A 20,053-nucleotide genomic window follows, 5' to 3' on the forward strand; every position below is an offset into this window, starting at 1 on the left:
TTGAAATTACATTTTTTCAGGTAAAATAACTATTATGTGACAATAAAAATAAATGAAACATTAAAAAACAAACTTGAAATAACAAATATTTTTCAGAGGGACAATAGGCTTATATCTTTAAAACTGTTACGTCAATAAGCGTGCAGCGTTTTTTTGTAAGAAATATTTCTCTTTCTTCTTTCTTTCATCGAATTTTGTTCGCAGCGTATCTCTAATTCTGGCCAACATAAGATTGTATAACTTTGTCATAAGATTGACCTGTAGCTGTAGATGTGCAAGAAACTTTGTTATATGACGTTAGAGTCGCGTAGCGTAAGTTACGAATTCATGTGAATATTTTGCCAATAATATGTTGTGACGTCATCATATGGCCAGTTGAATAAAAAAAGTCGTATTTTTATATTTTGCGTCATAGGTCCATCACATTTAAAATAGCGTGCATCTATATTTTACGTATTCAAATTTCTTCTACACGTTAATATGTTGTTGCTGAGATAATGTCCTTCCAAAATTGCTATCTTAGTGTTTCATTTTGATCAATCCAATCAAAATATTATTGTTGGTGTAATCTATAGGACGCCATCTCTAGATACGAATGCTTTTGTTGACGCTTTTGAACTCCTGTTAAATAATTTAGCAAAAACCAACAAAAAAAGTTACTTATTAGGGATTTTAACTTTGACCTACTTAAACATCAGTCCGATAATCAATCCAACGATTTTGTTAATTCTGTCTTTAGTAATTCCTTTTTACCTATAATCAATAGACCAACTCGTATTACCTGAACATCAGCAACATTAACTGACAACATATTAACTAATCAAATTGAACCATAAAGTCTATCATGACTTGTCTATAGTGACATTAGTGATCATTTGCCCATTTTTAACATTACACCCTTATCAAATATACCAAACCGTCCCAAAAAGCATGTAAGCCCTAATCATAACTACAGAAAATTTAACAAAACAAATATTTCAAACATAAAACACGATTTTTCAAACATGAATTGGACTGGATTTTATGGTACGGATGATCCTAATATTGCTTTACTTTCATTTGAAACTGAATTTAAACGACTGTATGATAAAACATTTTCCAATTCAAGAGCAGTCTGCATGTAAAAAAATAAAAAATAAAGACCTGGACGACGAATGAACTCTTAAATTCAATAAAGCATCAACAAAAACTGTATTCCTAATCCCTCCGCTATCCCAATGACAAAAACATTAATGAATATAAACAATTTCGTAACTGCCTTAACTCTTTAATAAAATTAACAAAACGCGATTATTATGAAAACAAGTTTAAGCAGAAAAAAGATAATATCAAAGGAACATGGACAATTACAAATAGATGCACTAAATTTATACACACCCTTTCTGATTTTCTTCCTATTATTTGTGGGTCCCTCAAGGTTCACTGGGCCTCTATTATTTTTATTATACATAAATGATATCCCTAATGCCTCGAATATGTTTTCGTTTCTGTTGTATGCTGATGACACAACCCTAATTTACACTGATAAAAATGTAGATTCCCTTTTTAAAATATCAACTGAAAATCTAACCAAAATGTTAACATACTTTTCTGCAAACAAACCTTAATCTAAAGAAGTGTTGTTGTAAGGTGTTCAAATTTTCACAAATACCACTAAATACCAGTACTTTCAAATTAAAAATCAATTAATAAATATTGTTGAGAAAACAAAATATCTAAAAGCTTTGGTATCATAAATAGAACTAGCAATTATACTCGACCCAGGGATAATTAAAATACTTTAACATTTTCCTACCACAATTCTGGTCAATTTACCCCTAACCTAAGCAAACTCCTCACTATCCCCTGAACCCCCCCCCCCCCCCCCCCCCACACACAACTCTCCCACCAAATCCCCAGACTTTTTGAAATGTAGTTTCAAACTTTTCCGGTACAATTACGATCATTTTGATACCCCATGTATGGTTACATGCAGAAACAGAAATTTGTATAACGCACAAACATCGAATGTGGGGAAAAGTGGGCCATTTTGACCACATTTTGGGCCCTAAATTGGAGCCTAGATGGCGGATGATGTTCATAATAATAGTTTAGAACTTGGCCGGAAAAATTACGGTCATTTTGATGCCCAATAAGTAAGGTTATGTGCAGTAACAAAGATTTGTATAACGAACAGACAGACAGACAGACAAACGTACAAACTCTCTCACTTATAATATACCGTAAAACCTCGAAAAGAAGCCCATGGGCTTCTTCTTTTTTTAGTGCTCTTGGATGGGCTTCTTTTCGAGAGTACTTTTGCAAACTGTAGAGGGGAGCTTCTTTTCGAAATGAATGCTGTAAATTTTGTGAATTTCTACTACAATAATGTGTCTTTTGAGACATTTTTTCAACCATGAAATTATGTTTAATATACCAATTAAAAAACAATATAAAAAGCGAAAAAACAGTCCTATGATTCACCGTCAAATACAATAATTTCGTCATCATCTCAATACAGTATGAGTAGTCTGTCTCGAAATGAAGCCAATAATGGGCTTCTTTTCGAGGTTTAAGCCCATGAGCTTCTTTTCGAGGTTTTACGGTAGATATCATCTTTCATCCCTCAAAACATACTCCGCATTCTTTACTGTTCATTAATCCTCCCTTACTTCACTTACTGTAATATTAGTTTGGTTAATACATACCCATCCTACTTAAACAAACTGTTATTGATCTAAAAGAAAACCGTAAGATACATAGTAAATGCTCCTCTCTTATCCCATTCCAATCATTTATTTTTTTCATTTGTCTTCTTAAAATTCAGAATATTAATCATCTTCAACAAAGTGTTTTTTTTTTATTCATGGCTAAACTCGATCTTTCCATCACACTTTGATGATTTATTTAGTATCAATCTTAAATTTCATAATCACAAAACTCGGAGCACAAATCAAATACGTATTCCTTTTTCTATAATTCTTCTATAATTGTCCAAAATTTAAGCTCTGCCTTTCTGAATAGTGTAGGCATCGGCCTAGTCTATTGTTAGGTGAGTTATAAAAAATGATGAATGTCGTATTATTCGTGCAATTATACAGATAATTTATTTTGTTCTGTTCTCCCCTGATTATATACAATTTATATACATAATTTAATTTATATACATTTAATATTCTATGTAAATAAATTGAAATGTCAATATTGGTTTATTCCAGTAACTTACACATAATATATAAGGCATGCTCAAAACTTAACCAAGTTTTCAATCTAAATAATCTAAATAGCTCTACATGTATTACATTATAATACTATGACAAAGTTTGCACGTTTGTTCGCCATATAAATGTAGGCCTACACATCTATGGTGTATCAACACGTTGTTATGTAAAAACAGAAATACTGTAGCCTAATTATCAGAAAGTATTACTTATTAGAAATATTACAAGTATCGTTATCATAGCATAGAAATCTAGATTTAAAATACATTTCGTAATCAGTCACATAATCTGTAAAGATAAACGGATTTTTCTACAAACAGTTTTAAGTTTAAAATAATCAATGATTACCTACATATAAAAGCCTCACAAATTCACATTATAATATTTTGATATTGAAAACTTTCCATAAACAGTATTTGTTGACAAAGTCTAGTTATTGACATGAACTGAACCACGCTTGTTCCGATCCTCGCTATTCTACCTACGCTCCAGTGAAGCATGAAGTGAAAGTATAATACATTTATTAATCCAAGTCTGGCAGAAAAAAAGCAAACTTAGCAACATGGAAACCTATAAATGCCATTGTATATGCCTTTCCTGCTTGATGACATGACTCGACCATTTCTTTTTATTGCAAGAAAACGAGCAGGCTTCATGCTACTGGTACTGTTGCTGATGTTTGCTTTACGCATATTACTGTATGCTATACCAACTCTAAATTGTTCAAAAGATTGATATAGCCTGAAACACGAATGTTCAATGTGGTATTCCCGCCATAAAATATCAAAATTGTTTTGGTTAAGTGTTACATGTGGTGCATTCTGTAAGAAAAATAATATTACTATCCTTTAAGTCAAGATAAATGATACTTATTTCCTAAAATACCACACAAATAAAACAGGATAGTAGTGATAAGCTACCGTATTTATTCAAATAAACGAATAAACGCCACCCTCGAATAAACTCCCCATAGAACATCATTTAATAAACACCCCTTGAATAAAAGGCCGGGCGTTTATTTAGTTCCTCGAATAAATCGCCGCCAGATGCATATATGTACATTATTATGTTTTAGTTAATTTCTATGTGTAGTAGAATTCATGTTTGATTTACTTGATCTAAAATTTACCAAGCATTTTTTACTCGTATTTATTTATTACTTCTAGATTTTAATTGTGTTGTATTTTTCATATATAGAGGGTATTTATTTGATTATACATGTTACCACATTACACCCCATAAAATAAATGCCTACTCCCTCTATTAAACAACCCAATCCCACGATTAAAGGATCCCCACCCACAAAAAACTCTCCTGAATAGACGCCCGGGGGAGTTTATTTGAATAAACGAGTACATAGCTTAAGCGTGAATGGGAATAGGCTGTATCAAGTATCTGATACGTCGATAAATAACAATTTCGGGAGCCACCAACAACAACAACAAGACCATGTACATGGCTGCTCAAGTTAGTGTTTACCGACCGACCGATCAACCGTCCGACATAGTGAGGTGTAGAGTCGCGTTGCACAAACTAAAAATGGTGATTAAAGATATTGAGAAAGGTATGTACTCGATAATACAACGGTGAGTAATTTATGAGCTTATGATGAGATTAGGGCACATTGATGTTAGGTTTTGCATACCCGGCGGCGAAATGAAACCTAACAACTAGTATTTACAAATTACGCAAGAATTAATTAAATATGTTGTACCCCAATCAATTTTAGTGCTTTTATATAATTGTTTTATTTTGCCTCATATTTCATTTGCATTAGAAGCTTGGGGTAACACTTATAAAACTCATTTAAAACCAGTATATTTAACACAAAAACGTATTATACGCACATTGACTTATTCTGATAGACTAGCACCAACATCATTATTATTCAAAGAACTTAAAATTTTAAATATTTATCAGCAGCATCAGTATTTAATTACTTTATTTGTTCATGATAGTTTACATGGTAAATTTCCAGATACAACTCCTAAATATTTTTTGTATATTAATTTTCGTTATTCATCAAGGTCTCAGACTAGAGAAAAGTTGTATGTACCAAAATATAGAACAAACATAGGACAACATTCCATCAAGTATTCTGGTGCAAAGCTCTGGAATGAAATCCCGGATGATTTAAGGTTTCTAACAAAAAGCAAATTCAAAAAAGAAATGAAAACATACTATTTGTTTGTATAGTGATATTTATTTATTTTATAAGAGAATTATATTGTATATATTTGAGAGAAAGTGTATTTAAAAAAAAAAAAAAAATGTTTATGTATATTAATTTTATTTTAGACAAGTAGCCCTTATTTATTTATATAACTATTATACTTCAATGTTTAGGGGCTGAACTTGATTAGTTTTAACTATTTTTTAGCCCTTCCCTTGATATAATTATTATTATCTGTATATTATTACAATGTTTATAATTTATATTTATGGGTAAATAAAGAAAGAAAGAAAAGAAAGAAAGAAAGAAATAAGATAAGAGTTTGTATTTAAAATGTTAGCATAATTAGCAATAGTAACTATTTTTAGTCGCGTGCAACACGGCTCTACAGCTCACTATGTCGGTCGGTCTGTCGGTTGGTCGTTCGGTTAACACTAACTTGTATATGGCATTATCTTAATATCAGTTTCATCTAGCTAAGTCAATTTTTAAGAGTATATTCCTTATCGCCAGGACTCGACGTGGTTATGTTTTTTACGGTGCGCAATCAAAAATTACGCGGTCTACGCACGATTTAACGAAATCACTTTTGTAATCATATTTTCACAAACATGAATCACAATTAAATACAATTTGGTACTCATAAATTTCAGGTCATATTTCATCATATATATCGTGTGTAGCGTATATAACGCATGCGTACGCGCGCTTAAAATTTTCTAAATTGTCAAATTTATTTTCGATGAAATTAGAGTACGTTTCAGGCAATTTTAAGCGTTGAAAAAATTGCAATGAGTGCGCAGATTTTTACACGCGCACTGCACGTTAAACGTTAATACGCACTCTTTTGCCCGATTTATGTTTTACAACCTTTCTTTAATAATGTCATCATATTTGATTCACTTTCCAACTCGAAATTAAGTTATACGAGCACGTTAAATGTGACAGTCTACGCACGTGTAAATTAAAAAAATATAAAGGTTTTTAAACATTTTCAACATTTTTAATGCAATTTCGGTCGGTTGGTCGGTCGGTCTAACTGCAACCATGTATATGGCCTTGTTATAAAATACTGTACTATTAAATCACAAGAAAATAAAATATCACGACATTATTACGCTGCAAAATGAAATGGTGGCTTAGTGGTTTAGATATCATTGTACAAGTTGAAATCCTGTCAGTTGTCAGGATTTGTGTTGGTACAATCATTGATGTATAGTTAATTAAAGATATATTGACCAAACCCCCACCCCATCCCCCCCCCCCCTTTACAAATTAATTCTGGTTTTTTTTTAATATGCAGTTTTATTAATCTTCTTCTGCATGTTTTTGGGGGACAATACATTTACTTGTTAACAGTGGTTGTTAATTCTCATTTCAGATTGATACGTACCTCTCGTACAGAAATCCTTCCATTTGTGTTCATTGATAAGTAACGATTGGTACCAAGACCCTTGATGACAAACAAGTTTGGACCAACAACTGAAACTGCGAGCCGAACTGTAAACAAAACGCACATTACTAAAATGATCAATTAAAATAAATTATACAGGAATTTCATTATTTAATACAAGTTAGGCACATTATTAAGATACTTTTTTTTATTGAATCTATTTGTCATCTCATTATAAACATAAGATAAAATACATTTATATAAAATAAATACATATTATACATCTTCAAAAATAAAACACAAGGCGGGAATTATGAATACATGAGATGCATTTAACTAAATACCAATGTGGTCCCTAAGATGTGGTCCCTGTGACCGACTGCATTTATTACGTTATACATGTCTTTGAAAAAATCTATGATAATATTCAACAATATGTTTGCTATTTATTTACCATGGTTGTCTCTACAATTCCGTGTACCAGTAACACGTCCGTCGGGTCCAATCCGAAGAAAATATCCTGTACTTGAAAATAACTTTATACTATGCACGTTGTCGTTTTGATGTATTTCTGTGTAGTTTAAGTCGTCTTTTAGAATTTCAGCTTGATCTTTTTGGTAGTTTAAATGATCGTAATACAAAGTTTCATTAAAATCAGTTTCAATATTGCTTTGAGCCAGTTGACATTTGCCAGTCTGCATCGTTAGAATCAAAGAACAAACCCACAGCAAACGTATCTTCTTTACTGAAGGCATTATACAGCAGTATGACAAACCTATAAAAGTATAGAGCTTGTATACACAATGTTTTTTTTTCTTATTGCAAGTGCTTATACGTGATTGGTTGCTTTTTATAGAAATGCTAAATGCAGGGCTTTCAATTTTTCAAATAAAACAAATGTGAAGATTGACCGTGTGGGTTATTCATTTGGCAAGTGAATACTCTCTTTTAAGTAGCTATGTGAAACTAATTGTGTTGCGTAGCACTGTGTAAATTATATATAAATCATACTGTAAATTCTAGAAGCAGTGCTCATATTCGGAACATGATCTCATAATCGCGTCGAGCATAGCTCATTCGCGAAAGTTCCGTATTTTTTAGTTTTATGAAAAAATGTCTCTGGCGGGATTCGAACCTGCAACCTCTCGCTTACAGGGCGAGTATCATACCACTAGACTACAGAGCCATATATGGTATTTTCACAGATTTTCACCCACCAGATACATTCTCTCATGCAACAAACGCCCTCACAATCAGTAGAGGCCTAACAAGTCAGAATTTTAACTTTAATTCGCAACGGTTTTTAGAAATAATCTCGTCGAGCATAGTTCATTGTGTAGGCCTACACATGTACACATATACCTCCATGGTTCACGTAAAAGTAAAGGCCTTCAATAATAGTTAAATTACTAAAACAAATTGTAGTTCACGTAAAGTAAATGCATTTAATCAACATAATTGATTAGTTGAATATCTAAAACAAATTAATTGCAGTAGGCCTAGTTCACGATACGTTGAACCACTAAAATATTTGTATTTAATATTGAATGTCGCCACCAACGGCCATTTTGCTGGATGTGAACAACAGCGCGATTGTGTGAAAATAACCCTGTGATATCCACAAATTTTGCTAGGCAACGCTAAATTTTGTCGTAAAAGAAAAAAATGGAACAGAAGCGTAGTACTGAAAACTAATGTTATCAGATCTACGTTTCGCGGTACATCTAAGATAGATAAGGTAGGTATCCAAGGCGGAGATTTGTACCGAAGTTTTTAAAAATGGCATGTTGCACAAGAAATTATGCGCGCACGCGAATTTGAAAATTGAAAAAATGCGACAAATCAATTTTCTGTACGTTTCTGGTTATTTTGAGCATTTCAAAATTCTCAATATTTTTGGCGTATTGCGCACATTTTTTTCGCGCATCGCACGTAAGTAACGTAGAAATGTTTACCTTGATTTCAGCTCTTTACCTCTTCTGTTCAATTCTATTCATTTCCATGAACTTCAAATGCATAATAACAACACAGGTGCACGTCAAAGTTTAAAATCGTGCGCTCGGAATTAATTCAAATTTATGTCAAAATATACCGTACCTATTTTGGATCTATTATAGCTCCTCGGGGTGAAAGGTGACCAATTGTTGTAATTTATTATGGAACAGTTGTAGATATGAAATTCATATAAAATATTGGTCGATCGGATGTGGTGACCTCATCATATTGCCACCGGAATTTAAATAAAAATATTTTTCTCTGTTTCTTCATAGATCACCACATCAAACAGAGCGCATTGCACTCATGCATGCTCTATTGTATTCTAAAATTGTTGATATGCTTGTTGTTAATCAATTATCTATCGTATGTGTTACCGCCATTTTATTTTGGTGATGTCATAAAATTTGAAACGTGGGTCACGAAATTTCAACTATACAATATATATAAATAATTATAGCTCCTCCAAATAAAAAGTAACCTTCGTGTTTTCAACTGCCATGGAAGCTGTTGAATCCTAGATATGAATTTATGTAAAAATGTTTCATATCGGATGTCGTTACGTCATCATAATGTTTAGTCTTTTTTTTAATTAAAAAAGTAGTATTTTTATAAGTTTCCTCATAGTTTAACACATTCAAATGAGTGCGTATCCAGGTCTACGTACCAGATTTTCCTCCAAAATGTTAATACATGTTGTTGATAGACGATGTCTTTCGAAACTTTTATCTTCATGTTTCATTTTAATGACTTTATCATGGTAAACCTTAGAATTTAATTGTGTCCCGTTTTTTTCACCTATGTACAGTCACATATGTAAGAAAAACTAGCTCCAGCTCGATATTTGTGCCAAAATAGATTTTATTGGCTAACTTTGTTATTTTTGAGTTGCTGAATTAAAAAAAGTTAGGTGCCATTTTTTTCGACCATTCCTTCAGCCGCCATTTTGTATTTCAAAATGTCCGATATTCTACACTGAACTTTGTCATCCATGGTATCATCGGAAAGGGAATGTAATACTGATAATTTTATCCCATTACAACCATATCAAAAAAGTTACATAGTTATTTAACAATAAAACAAATCACGTGACCCAAAAAGGTCAAAAGGTCAACATTTTAATTTTCTCAAATACTTTACTGTTTGGTATCGTAGGATAGCTTTTTTTTAAATTCTGAATACAGTTTTACTAATATCTATTCGATTTTCCTTTGTTTATTGTCATAATTTTACAATTATGTAAATAAATTGTTTTTAAATGTACAATAAAAAAGTCTCCTTTGTATTAAGATAAATACGTTTTTTTATTGGTTTTACCGTAATTCATTCAAATGTTGGTAACATTTATCTGGTTATAATAACAATTTCAGTGTGTGAAAATACTTTAGTATAAGTTAAGTTTAACTATCAAGATCCTCGATATGCCCGGTTTTCGCATTGCAAGTACAGTAAAAAACAAGATCAAACAACCATTGCTTTGCAGGTTGCGACGCAAACATGATCTTGGAGGTAAAGTAATTGATTGTAGTACCTTTTATTTGAGCAAGTTCATACAACTACTACAGCAAAAACGTAACAGTAAAAGTAATTTAGGTTTTTCTTAATTCTGCTAGTTAATGTAGTTTTATTTATAACTATATCCAGTGCAGTGGCGTCTATGTTGTTTTTTCAAACATGGTTTTCTGCCAATAGCATGGTTGCTTGTTGTAAGCCTAGGCCTATATATATAAAGTAAATCGATAAAAAAGTTGTTGCTTATTTAAATTAATTTATGTACACATTCTTATATTATATATATTGGATATTTGTGTGACCATAAAGGCAGGATAAAAAACAACTCATCTATACTGTGTATAAGTAGTCGAATAATCTTCCACTGTTCCAGATGATAACACAATTGATTGAATATACAATTAAATCGGTGGTATATGCTCATACACATAAGAATATAGATAATAATAATAATAATTCAAAACGCACCGATGACTGAAAAGCCGATTACATCCCCTACCGGTGTGTGGTCGCACTTGAAATGCAGTAAAAGTACCGTAACAAAATTAAAATACACATTTATAAAAGGGAATTCAATAACTGAAATCGTTACATACGGTACATATTTATAAAGTGTCTCTGTAGTTAAAATATTTCGTTTTTCTAAAACTAATTTGAATATTATTGCTGGAAAGCGGATTTTGTTTCCCTTCTTTCCGATAAGTTCTTAAAGTTAAGTTACCACAAACAAGTATAGTTTGATTAATTATTCTATGTGACTTTTAATAATAACAACGTATATCTTGAAAGATATAGTTAGGATTTATAGTTAGGATTTATATTGCGATAATCACAAACCATACGTAAAAATCAAAGGGATCTTTTAGACGTTAAAAACACCGTAATTCGTTTCTTTACAATATCGATTGGTATTTTGTAAAGGTAGTAAAGGCAGCAATAGGACACTGACTTTTCTTTATTTCGTGCTAATTGATCTTATTTTTTTTGTCTTAATTCTTAAGATTTTTTCACTGTATAATAATATGAAATGCAAACATTCTGTTTGCTGCACTTAATCTGACGTTCAAAGAGAAAGAGAAAGGCATGCCAATTAACATTGGCATTGTGCACAGATGGCTTTAAATTGTTTGGTACCCGCTTTGACAAAAATACAAATGATACCATTCCCCGTAGCATTTTTTTATTTTTACGAAAAACAGAAATGTAAACTACTAAAAATAAAATAGATTCAGAATTTAAAAAGCTATCCTACAAAAAAAAAAAAAAAGATGTGATTTGACAACAGTTTATTTCACCTTTGTTCACGGACTATAGTTATTTTGATTTTGAATTAAATAACTCGGAAACTTGACATTGAAGTTAAGTGTAATCCAGTACCGTAGCCTACAGTACTTATTCAGTATTAAGATAATATATAATATAATATAAAACATCTAAATGGACAATGACAAAGTAGAAAAAAAATCAAACAAACATTTGAATAAATTGTAAAACCAATAAGAAAACCCGTATTTATCTTAATACGAAGGAGACTACTTTTTTCATTGTTAAATGAGTATAGCAAAGCATTTAATGAATAGGCAAACTGCCTTAATATGTGACATGTTTCGAGAAACTATTCTCGTCATCAGAAGAACAGAAAACAACGCCTAAAGTATACTTATATACCAATAGGACAGGTTGTATGTAAATAAGAAAGTAATTAGCATGATAAAACAACAAGGAACATTTAAAAACAATTTATTTACATAATTGGAAAATTATGACAATAAACAAAGTAATATAGAATAGATATTAGTAAAACTGTATTCAGAATAAAAAAATCTATCCAACGATACCAAACAGTTCAGTGTTTTGGTGAAATTGCATTTGACCTTTTGACCTTTATTGGTCACGTGATTTGTTTTATTTCGCAATTACTACGTAACTATGCGTTTATTGATATATGGGTGTAATGGAATAAAATAATCAGTATTACATTCCCTTTCCAATGATACCATGGATGACCAACTTTAGTGTGGAACGTCGGCCAATTTCAAATACAAAATGGCGGCTGAAGAAGTGGTCGAAAAAAATGGCACCTAATTTTTTGGGATTCAGCATCTCAAGAATAACAAAGTTAGCTAAAAAAAATCTATTTTGGCACAAATATCGAGCTGGAAGACATAATAACCCGTACTATATGCTACACTGTATGTAGTGTGACTGTATACAGTATTAAAATGTGACAAAATAGATAGTATTCAACACCTACTTTGTGTGATAGGGTACATACCACCGGCACACAGAGCTACACCACACTGGGCAGGGTCTAGGTGGGTGGGAATAATGAAATCAGATTATCTCTGCATAATAAATGATCCATCCAATGTTTGATTTACGGAGAAGCTAGCCCATCATATCAAAACGAGTTTTCATGTTCTTGAGAAAAATCCCACAAAATGTTTCCCAGACTAATAGGCTTATAAAATAATTTCTAGCCTTCAGAAACTTTCGTCATCACATCATCAACACTTCGCTTCGCGATAATGTGCCCAGGTAGCGATTTTTTTTTTCGTACACAAAATTACTCGGTCTACGCACGATTTAACGAAATCACGTTTGTAATCATATCTTCACAACCATGAATCACAATTAAATAAAATTTGGTACTCAAAAATTTCAGGGCATAAATCCTCATAATGGCAATACAATTACGTGCTTAGCGCATGTAACGCATGCGTACGCGCGCTTAAAATTTTCAAAATTTATTTTCGATGAAATAAGAGTACGTTTCAGGCAATTTTTAGCGTTTACAAAATTGCAATGAGTGCGCAGATTTTTGTGCGCGCACTGCGCGTTAAATGTTATTGCGCACTCTTTTTGCCCGATTTATGTTTTCTTGACTTAATTTTCAACTCGAAATTACGTTATACGAGCACGTCAAAAGTGACAGGCTACGCACGTGTAAATTAAAAAAATATAGATGTTTTTAAACATTTAAAAATTTTTAAACATGGTCAGTAATTTCGGTCAGTTGGTAGGTTGGTCGATCGGTCAGTAAACACTAATGAGCACGCGACTGCAGCCATCTATATGGCTTTGTTTACTCTCACTGCGGTGTGTATATTGTCAAAACAATAAAGATAAATAAAGAGTTGTTTCATCATTGTCGCAAGTGAAGGAAAGCCTCATCATCAGATCATCACTCATCAGAATACTTTTTTTGGCGATCGCAAAATGATCATTATATAGAAAAATGAGAACAAATTTAAGTTCAGATAATTTAGCGTTTTTGTTAGGTTGATGACAACTTTGACCAACATTGTAACTTATGAACTATTGTAAGGTCGCCTCTTTTAAAAATTGGGTTTGATGGAGTGAATATCAACATAATCGTTACAACAAAAAATGGGGAGACATACAACGTGACTGGTTGTATTACTCTGGATGACTTATAACAACTTTTCAGCTTGATATCCAGATGTCCTAACCATTAGACCACTGGGGCTTTCATGGTATTGTTCGAACTCGATTGGATAGCGAATCTTTATATACACATTCAGAGTTCGAGTCTCGGTTGGGGCGACTTTTTCTCATTCTCACAGATTTCGTCATCTTTATCGTTTCAAATTAAATAATTAAATTTCAGTATATTACCGGGCGGTTTAGAATTAATGTTCTTTGCCTGATTTGTTTATACACAGCAAAATTCTGATTCTTGTTTTAAGAAAAAAAAAACTTGTTTCAAGCAAAATATTTCTTGAAACAAGTAAATTTTGACTTGTCCGTATTTCAATACTTTTTGGCTTACCAAGAATCGTAAAATTCTTAACAAGAATCACACAAATTCTTATCAAGAAAATTATTCTTACCAAGAAATAATACTTTAAGAACAATATTCTTACCAAGAATTTAATTGCTTTTTTCATTCTTGTTTTAAGCAGTATCTGCCTTAAAATAAGTAACAATTTATCGATTTTTTAAAATAGAATTCTTGTTTCAAGCAATATTTTTCTTAAAATAAGTAAGAATATTCCGATTTGTATTTTTTTTGAATTCTTGTTTCCAGCAATATATTTCTTAAAATAAGTAAGAATATTCCGATTTGTATTTTTTTGAATTCTTGTTTCAAGCAAGATATTTCTTAAAATAAGTAAGAATATTCCGATTTTTATTTTTTGAATTCTTGTTTCAAGCAATATTTTTCTTAAAATAAGTAAGAATATTCCGATTTGTATTTTTTGAATTCTTGTTTCAAGCAATATTTTTCTTAAAATAAGTAAGAATATTCCGATTTGTATTTTTTTAATTCTTGTTTCAAGCAATTTTTTTCTTAAAATAAGTAAGAATATTCCGATTTGTATTTTTTGAATTCTTGTTTCAAGCAAAATATTTCTTAAAATAAGTAAGAATATTCCGATTTTTATTTGTAGAATTCTTGTTTCAAGCAATATTTTTCTTAAAATAAGTAAGAATATTCCGATTTGTATTTTTTAGAATTCTTGTTTTAAGCAATATTTTTCTTAAAATAAGTAAGAATATTCCGATTTTTAATTTTAATATTCTTGTTTCAAGCAATATATTTCTTAAAATAAGTAAGAATATTCCGATTTGTATTTTTTGAATTCTTGTTTCAAGCAATATTTTTCTTAAAAAAGTAAGAATATTCCGATTTGTATTTTTTGAATTCTTGTTTCAAGCAATATTTTTCTTAAAATAAGTAAGAATATTCCGATTTGTATTTTTTGAATTCTTGTTTCAAGCAATATATTTCTTAAAATAAGTAAGAATATTCCGATTTTTATTTGTAGAATTCTTGTTTCAAGCAATATTTTTCTTAAAATAAGTAAGAATATTCCGGTTTGTATTTTTTAGAATTCTTGTTTTAAGCAATATTTTTCTTAAAATAAGTAAGAATATTCCGATTTATATTTTTAGTTTTCTTGTTTCAAGCAATATATTTCTTAAAATAAGTAAGAATATTCTGATTTTTATTTGTAGAATTCTTGTTTCAAGCAAAACTTTTTTTAAAATAAGTAAACAAGAAGTCTATCAAATAAAAACCAGTAAATGTTTACTTATTTTAAGAAAAGTATTGCTTGAAACAAGAATTCTATCAAATTAAAATTCATAAATTCTTACTTATATTGGGAAAAAAATTGCTTGAAACAAGAATTCTATAAAACATAAATCATTAAAAATTTATTTTAAGAACGATAAATGAATACTCATTTTAAGTAATATTTTACTTAAACAAATAAATTCAAGAATGTTATAAAACATAATATTAACAATACTGTTATTTTCATTAAGAACTACAATTTACATGACATTAGGTACAATAATATATACAACTTCTTTAAAACAAACTTGTTTTTATTAATAATAAAATGCCATCAAAAGAAAACTTAAAAACATTAAAATGGTAAAATACAAATTTCGTAAAATTCTTCTCCCGCACCTGGGCTTTAAACTATTAGGTGTCTTTAAATTTATTAATGTATACTAATGATGATTCAACAGCCTTTGTCAAGTGTACAGGTGTGTTTTCATCACAAATCACTAACTGTTAAAGGATAGTGAGGCCTACTTCTTTTCATTTTGGATAATCGAAATCCAGAAGGTAAAAAGTGGAGAGGAGAGTAACTAGAGCCTCATCTAATTTTGCTTTCTTTGTAGTTAGAATTGTTTGCTAAACTTTAATGTAGGCCATTTCTGTGTCCAAAAGCAATACCGGCATATTACCTGATCGGCGTGAAGACCAGGATTCTGGATCTTTATTCATGTTCCTAAAAATGAAAAGAGATTAATATAGTTTTAGTTATTACTGTATTTAAAATATGTGTAACATCATCAACTAATTGGGTACGGTGTGGTTTTAGAGTCCTATATCTGGGGCGGTAAACACAAAAACATGACGCAATATTAGAACGGTGGTAAGAATAATTTTACATTATAAGACATAAGGGTGGGTGGAATATGCATTTGAACTTTTTAATCACAAACTTTGCCCTGTTTATACCGATCCCAAAGACAGGCCTGGCTGTATCTATTATTTTTAGTTAAATTATTAGGGTCTAAATTTATTTTTAATATTACTATTTAGGAAGACAATACGCAAAACGGTGCTCAATCCTGATTGATGTTTTTATTCCGTATCAATGTTTATAATAACAATCATACAATTAAATGTAAATTTTGTTTAATTGTTTGATTTTAATAAATTATTGTAAACATAGTATATACCTCGAATTTTAAGCTAAGATAAATTTAATTTTAAAAAAACACTTTAAGATATTTTTTTTTAATGTACATAATGTTACTTGTATTTTAAATTTAAAAAAAAACTAAATACCTTCAAGGTCGGCAGACTTTTTTTGATGAGTTTTTCCCAACAAATATGTTTGACAGATTTGACAACATATGGGTTATCTTTGAACCTAACCAAAAATAACAAATTGAAAACATTATATTATATAAATTTATTTAAATGAGTGGAATAATGTATGGACATAAACTTGATATACTGTAGCTCAAATTTTTAATAATGTAGCCTACAGTTTTGTAGGTGGTCAATGTAAAAGGAAGGGGAAAGGGTGGGCTGGCCAGGAGAGCATTAATATGTCAAAAATTAATATTCATAAGTCATTTATTTAATTTTAGTTGTCAAAGGGAGGAGTGCATGACACCAAGCTGTTAAAAATACGTACACAATATGTACACGTATTTTCCTCACTACCATTGGTCCATTATAAAAATATTTATGAATAGATAAAAGTACAAAAACATACACTGTACTTACCAGATGGAGGACTGGTGTTTCTCTTTAAAATACCAAAATAAACTATATTATTCTCTTTGGAAAAATTTGCTAAGCACTTTTTTAAAAAGCTTTCTTTTGTATTTCATTCCTCTTTGCCTAGTAATAATTAGTATCCTTCGAACTTCTTCAATTACCTAACAAATAATTTAAGATATTGTAAATAACACTGTTTTTTAAAAAGAAATTTAATATAACAATTTTAGTTATGCAGTACGTATGTTTTTTGTTTGTTTTTTTAGTATGTTTTTTTAAAAATTTAGAGTTAAAAACATTAAGTTTCAATATCGATGTGATCACTTCGGGGATTACTTAGTGTGTACAATTAATTAAATATAAAGAAGTGTTTTTAAATGTCATTATATTTCTCATTGGAATATGTGTATATAATATAATCCTTCGTAGATATTTCATGGCTACATTACAAAATAACTGTTACATTATCTATTATTAGGCCTTCCTTATACCTAGCTGAAATAGGTCCGACAATATTTGTCCCCTCTGTCAATGTCTGAACTAAAATGCTAAGCTAAACCTATACACCTGTCCGTCAGTACAGGCATAGTAGGCTAGCCTAGACCTACTAGTTCCAGGCCTACAGTATTACTAACTAGGAAGGAGCCTAGCAGCCTAGGCTAGGCCTAGACTGCTGGCAGATTGAAATATAATTATTAGGCCTACGAACCTGTTAAAATGTTGGCCACTTCTTCATCTATTTCTCGGATCTTCAACAAAGCGTCTTTCTTCGACATTATATTAGACTAATCTTACTAGGCCTATTGAAGCATTTAATATATAAATTGCGATGAAAGGTGTCTTTTACTTACAAACTCTACATTTTGAATTACTTTAAAAAACCGTTGGCCATGATCCCGCCGGGAGCTAGGTCATCGACCACACACAGTGTTGTTTTTAAACTATAACCAACAATTTATCGCTGGCCTTTTACCCAGAATGTATAAGGTCATTATACTGCTCAACGTTAAAGCATGGAGGTATAAACCTCCATGGTGGTTAAAGCAAATCTATAAAACGTCTGGACCAACAGTAATACGACAGACAATAATAATGACACATGTTTGTTGCAGTCCGAAAAAAAGCGATAAGTTGGTGCCAGTAAACTGAAGTAGGTACAGTATTTGCTACCCTATTTGCTAAGGCATTATAATTCAATTCATGGAAATACTCCGAATTTTCGAGTAACATGTGGAATTGGTGGTTCGCTGCCCGACAAGCTTTGGAATTTACAATTCGTTTTACAAGCATGTCATAAGACGCCATTTTAAGGACGAGTATAACAATCGGCAACCTCCTGCAGTTGACGATGGAAACATCAGTATATAAGTATGCCTGGAGAAAACGAGGATGCCAATTGAGGATGAAGTAGAACTAGGCCTAGACTAGGAGACTGACGAAGTTAATGAAGAAAAAAACTATTATAACGGGGATGATTTATCAACTGACGATAGTAGTTAGTGATAATTCTAGTATTGTTATACTGTTAATGATTGTTTAATATTAATTATCTTGTTGATGCTCAGCAAGAAGGCCTACTACTAACTAGAGGATGAACAAGCAGATAATAGTATAAAAAATGCTGATTTCTTTCTACTAAAATTAAAGGAGAGAAACAAGATTCCACAGGTAAGCCATTTTGCTTTAAAATTACAACAATTATGCATTTTAAACTATTTTTTATTAGAGAAATACGTCTATTTCCTAGGCCTTGCTGGTACTGTTATTTTATACAGGACTATTAGCTATAGTAACTATAGGACTTGGGTACTAGGCCTAGGCCTAGGCATTATACACTCTAAGTTTATGTTGCATTTTTTTGTGACCAATTTCATTGTTACAAATAACATTTTTTTTGTTAGGCTGCATAGCTCCCCAACTAAAGCACAACTTAGTCTTTAAACATATTAAAACTTGAATATAAAAAATATTAAATCAATATTATTTTCTTTAGGTTGCAGTGCAATCGATTATTCAAAGCACAAACAGTTTGATTACCCAGATTCTTTCATCAGTTGAAACTGAAGTGCTAACTGCTCTACCGTTGTGTGAATATAAGGATGACAATCTATTTTAAGTAAAACATTTCTCAAAATAAGTATTTTTCAGAATATTAAAATAGAATTGACTTCAATTCAAGCAAAAATAGTCTTGATAGGATATAGTATGATATTGACTTCTTATCTTAAGTAAAACATTTCTCAAAATAAGTATTTTTAAAAATATTGCGAATCTCAATTTAAGCAAAAATAGTCTTGAGAAGATAGTATGATATTGACTTCTTATTTTAAGTAAAACATTTCTCAAAATAAGTATTTTAAAGAATATTGCGAATCTTGATTCAAGTAAAAATAGTCTTGATAAGATAGTATGATATTGACTTCTTATTTTAAGTAAAACATTTCTCAAAATCAGAATATTGCGAATCTGAATTCAAGCAAAAATAGTCTTGATAGGATAGTATGATATTGACTTCTTATTTTAAGTAAAACATTTTTCAAAATAAGTATTTTTTTAAATATTGCGAATCTCAATTTAAGCAAAAATAGTCTTGATAAGATAGTATGATATTGACTTCTTATTTTAAGTAAAACATTTCTCGAAATAAGTATTTTTAAGAATATTGCGAATCTTGATTCAAGTAAAAATAGTCTTGATAAGATAGTATGATATTGACTTCTTATTTTAAGTAAAACATTTCTCAAAATAAGTATTTTAAAAAATATTGCGAATCTCAATTTAAGCAAAAATAGTCTTGATAAGATAGTATGATATTGACTTCTTATTTTAAGTAAAACATTTCTCAAAATAAGTATTTTTAAGAATATTGCGAAACCTAATTTAAGAACCTTTGTCTTACCTAGAAAAATATTTTTTGTTTTAAGTAATTTTTAGAATTCATCAATCTTGATTTAAGAAAAATTATTCTTGATAGGGATAAATATAATATTGATTTCTTATTT

At 30.6% G+C, this 20,053-nt stretch overlaps 1 protein-coding gene, 1 long non-coding RNA gene and 1 other non-coding gene across 3 annotated transcripts; all 3 read right to left on the reverse strand.

Moving 5' to 3' along the window:
* Positions 1 to 3,568: 3,568 nt before the first annotated feature.
* On the reverse strand, positions 3,569 to 8,000 carry LOC140059196 (uncharacterized). Its single transcript, XM_072105057.1, has 3 exons — positions 7,221 to 8,000; positions 6,767 to 6,873; positions 3,569 to 4,021 (listed from the first exon to the last, which is right to left on the reverse strand). Exons 1-3 carry the CDS (start codon positions 7,519 to 7,521, stop codon positions 3,755 to 3,757), a joined length of 675 nt encoding a protein of 224 aa, XP_071961158.1. The 5' UTR covers positions 7,522 to 8,000; the 3' UTR covers positions 3,569 to 3,754.
* On the reverse strand, positions 7,881 to 7,952 carry Trnat-ugu (transfer RNA threonine (anticodon UGU)). Its single transcript has one exon. It is a non-coding gene; the product is annotated as a tRNA-Thr (tRNA).
* Positions 8,001 to 15,476: 7,476 nt separating the features above from the next.
* LOC140058801 (uncharacterized) lies at positions 15,477 to 17,113 on the reverse strand. Its single transcript, XR_011847062.1, has 3 exons — positions 17,058 to 17,113; positions 16,611 to 16,695; positions 15,477 to 16,044 (listed from the first exon to the last, which is right to left on the reverse strand). It is a non-coding gene; the product is annotated as an uncharacterized lncRNA (long non-coding RNA).
* Positions 17,114 to 20,053: the final 2,940 nt, after the last annotated feature.

This window comes from Antedon mediterranea, chromosome 9, assembly GCF_964355755.1.
Source record: "Antedon mediterranea chromosome 9, ecAntMedi1.1, whole genome shotgun sequence".
Taxonomy (NCBI): Eukaryota; Metazoa; Echinodermata; class Crinoidea; order Comatulida; family Antedonidae; genus Antedon; species Antedon mediterranea.